At 31.2% G+C, this 2,982-nt stretch overlaps 1 protein-coding gene across 1 annotated transcript; it reads left to right on the top strand.

Moving 5' to 3' along the window:
- Positions 1-615: 615 nt before the first annotated feature.
- LOC127127325 (non-specific lipid-transfer protein 1) lies at positions 616-1,480 on the top strand. The gene is made up of 2 exons (XM_051056474.1): positions 616-1,057; positions 1,217-1,480. Exons 1-2 carry the CDS (start codon positions 699-701, stop codon positions 1,221-1,223), a joined length of 366 nt encoding a protein of 121 aa, XP_050912431.1. The 5' UTR covers positions 616-698; the 3' UTR covers positions 1,224-1,480.
- Positions 1,481-2,982: the final 1,502 nt, after the last annotated feature.

Below are 2,982 nucleotides of genomic sequence, written 5' to 3'. Positions count from 1 at the left end.
CATATTTAAGTCATATATTGTCTGATGTGAGACTCTTAACACACTCTCGCACGCCCAAGACTGGATATCTGGAGCATGAAAATAAATGGTGGACGACCCGATAGCAGAAACCTGATAGCAGTTGGCCCACATGATCTTAAACGAAGCTCTTCATATCATCTTAAGAAATGTGGTTAAAACTTCTAGGATAATAATTGTCCCACTTATACTATTCAAGTCATATATTATTCGATTTGGAATTCTTAACCTCTTGAAATGTCATATTTATAAAAAAAAAATATTGTTATTAGTCATGTCATATTTATAATTTTTTTTATTGTTATTAGTCTTCTTAGTGTTTGATAATTTTTCTATCTAATTTACATAATGTAAACGACCTCTGAATATTTTGTTTAGGTTATTTTATTTCTATTATGAGTTGTATATCAATCTATTGAGATCTAGTTGAGCTATATTAGCATTTATATATTTTTGTCACACTTCCAACAATAGACAAAAGAAACACCTAATGAGTTATATTAACCACCAATATCTAAGGTTTATCGATTTTCATGAACAAAAATAGAAAAACACAAAGTATAAAAATCTCTTCAAAATTTCCCAAAGACCTGAGTTAATCCATTCCAATCCAAACCAAACCATTCTTCAATTAATCAATTTTGCTAGCCATCGTCATCATCATCAAGACCTTTTTCACGATGGCCAGCAAAAATGCGATCAAATGCAATTCCATTGCACTCATAATATGCATAGCATTGTGTGCTCCATTTCTATCTATGGCTGTATTAACTTGCTGTGACTTGAAACCTGTTTTAGATGCATGCGATTCCTACGCAAGACATGGTGGAGAATGTGTCTCACAAGATTGTTGTTTCGAAGCTATGAACCTAAAAAACAATCTCATCAATTCTCATCAAGATTACGTTACTGCTTGCCATTGCATTCAAGATGCTGCTGTCAAAACCCCTAACCTCAATCATACAGCTTTTTCAATCATCCCTGCGGGTTGTGGAATTCAATTGCCCTTCAATTTTCGGGTCGATATGAATTGTGACAGGTACAATGTCTATTCATGATTAATTACAAAAATCATTAGAAACATAAAACATTAGGGTTATGATGTAATTCACTTCTTAGATTTTCCATATTAACGATCAAATCAATCTTATAATATCATTAATTATTTCTTTTGTTAATTAATCTCTTGTTTTTGCAGCTTGTAATGTGCAACTTGATCGCTCCATTTGAATGATGATGCTATGGTGCTCACAAACAAACTTATTATTCTTTAATTGTATTTAGAAAGGATCATGCTATGACTCATTGTGAGAATTTTGGGTTTTGAATTTGTATCGCATCAATTATTGTATCATGTTTTTATAATTTGGTTTGGACCAGTTTCTTCTCAAAGGGTTGTCTATTAATCATTTTATTATGTGTATACTGCGTTTAAAGATATAGAATCACATCACATACTCCATCCGTTATGTGTAAAGGAAATTATTAGAATTAGAGAAAAAATTGAGTGATAAATAATTAGAGGTATAATATAAAAACAAAATTAATATTTAATTGATATTGTAAAATAACATATAAAATAATACTTTCTCGTTCTAAAATAAGTGTCGTATTTACAAAAATTATTTATTTCAAAAATACTTGTCACTTTAATCTATCAATATAATTTTAATTTTTATTAATATTTTTAATTTATTATTTTCTTATTTTGCATTAATGTTAATTCGAATATACCAATAAATAATAAAGATAATCTAGTAAATCATTATTCTCTCTTTTATTTATTATGTTTGTCTAGTTGAGTGAAAGTGTCAACTATGACACTTATTTTGAGATAGATAGAGTAATTTTTTTAGTTGAGTCGAATATACTAATAAATAATGTGATATGATGAATGAAATTAACCATCATAACATGATGCTTAAGAACACAACTAAATTGATCAATTGGATCAAAAATTGACTTTTGGTTGACTTTTGTTGACATTAGTGAGTCATGCCCAAGAATGCAATGCAATGTGATGTAAATGAGTTAACGAAATGACTAAAAATTCTGAGGGAAATTTTAGAGTATGACAAATGTGTCATCTATGCTATATCTTTCAATCAGAGGAAGATTATTAGACCATTATAAAATGACCAGATCTAAAGCATTGGAGATGATGGTGACCTATTTGGGAGATGGCCTAGAGGATGCCATAAATGAGCTAGAAGATACCAAAAGCTTCATCAATAATGAACAAAATTATTCGCATTCCTACATGCATATACAAAATCCCCAATAACTGCATCTATACATGCATCTTCATCCATCATTCCATGCATGGTACTTCCATCCAAAGTGGAATACCATACAGAACATCATAACATACATGATATAAATTAGGATCCAAGGTCAATCGTAAGTATCCAGGTCAGTCCTTACTCAAGTTAGTGATACTTCTCTAAGTGAGCTCTTACCACGCATGTGCTCGTGAAATTATTTCCTAACAAGGCATTCTTCAACTTTGTGTTGATAATGATGTTCCCCATCGTCTTTGCTATTTTTGCTCCCCAAGCAGAGGTTACCCTAAAAGTCTCTTATGAACTTTTTCCCTACAGAGCTTTGCCAATAAACTCTTTTCCTATTTCGTTGCATATCTCCCTATATTTCATCTCTGCATCTCGAAGGACAAAATTCAGAGTCTTTTCGTATTTAATTATCGTCCACCATAAATGTACAAAGACCGTTGTCATCCATACCTTCTGGTTCAAGTTAATTAAATAGGGACAACCGCCATACCCCAATTTTGTCCAGGTATTTTAAAACTTGCATGAATTTGATTTTATTTGTACTTTGCATCATCTGTATAACATAACATATCTTTCATCATGCACAGGGCCTAAAATGTCAACCTGAATAAATTTTTGGATCTACAAACAGACATGTTGAGTCGTTTCTTAAATGTACATAAAATTAGCGGAC

The sequence above is a fragment of the Lathyrus oleraceus genome, chromosome 3, assembly GCF_024323335.1.
Source record: "Lathyrus oleraceus cultivar Zhongwan6 chromosome 3, CAAS_Psat_ZW6_1.0, whole genome shotgun sequence".
Lineage (NCBI taxonomy): Eukaryota > Viridiplantae > Streptophyta > Magnoliopsida > Fabales > Fabaceae > Lathyrus > Lathyrus oleraceus.
This window is presented reverse-complemented; position numbering and strand designations above follow the sequence as displayed.

Excerpts from the sequence above, each read along its gene's own strand:
- LOC127127325 (XM_051056474.1), top strand. The coding sequence starts at position 699 with ATGGCCAGCAAAAATGCGATCAAATGCAATTCCATTGCACTCATAATA.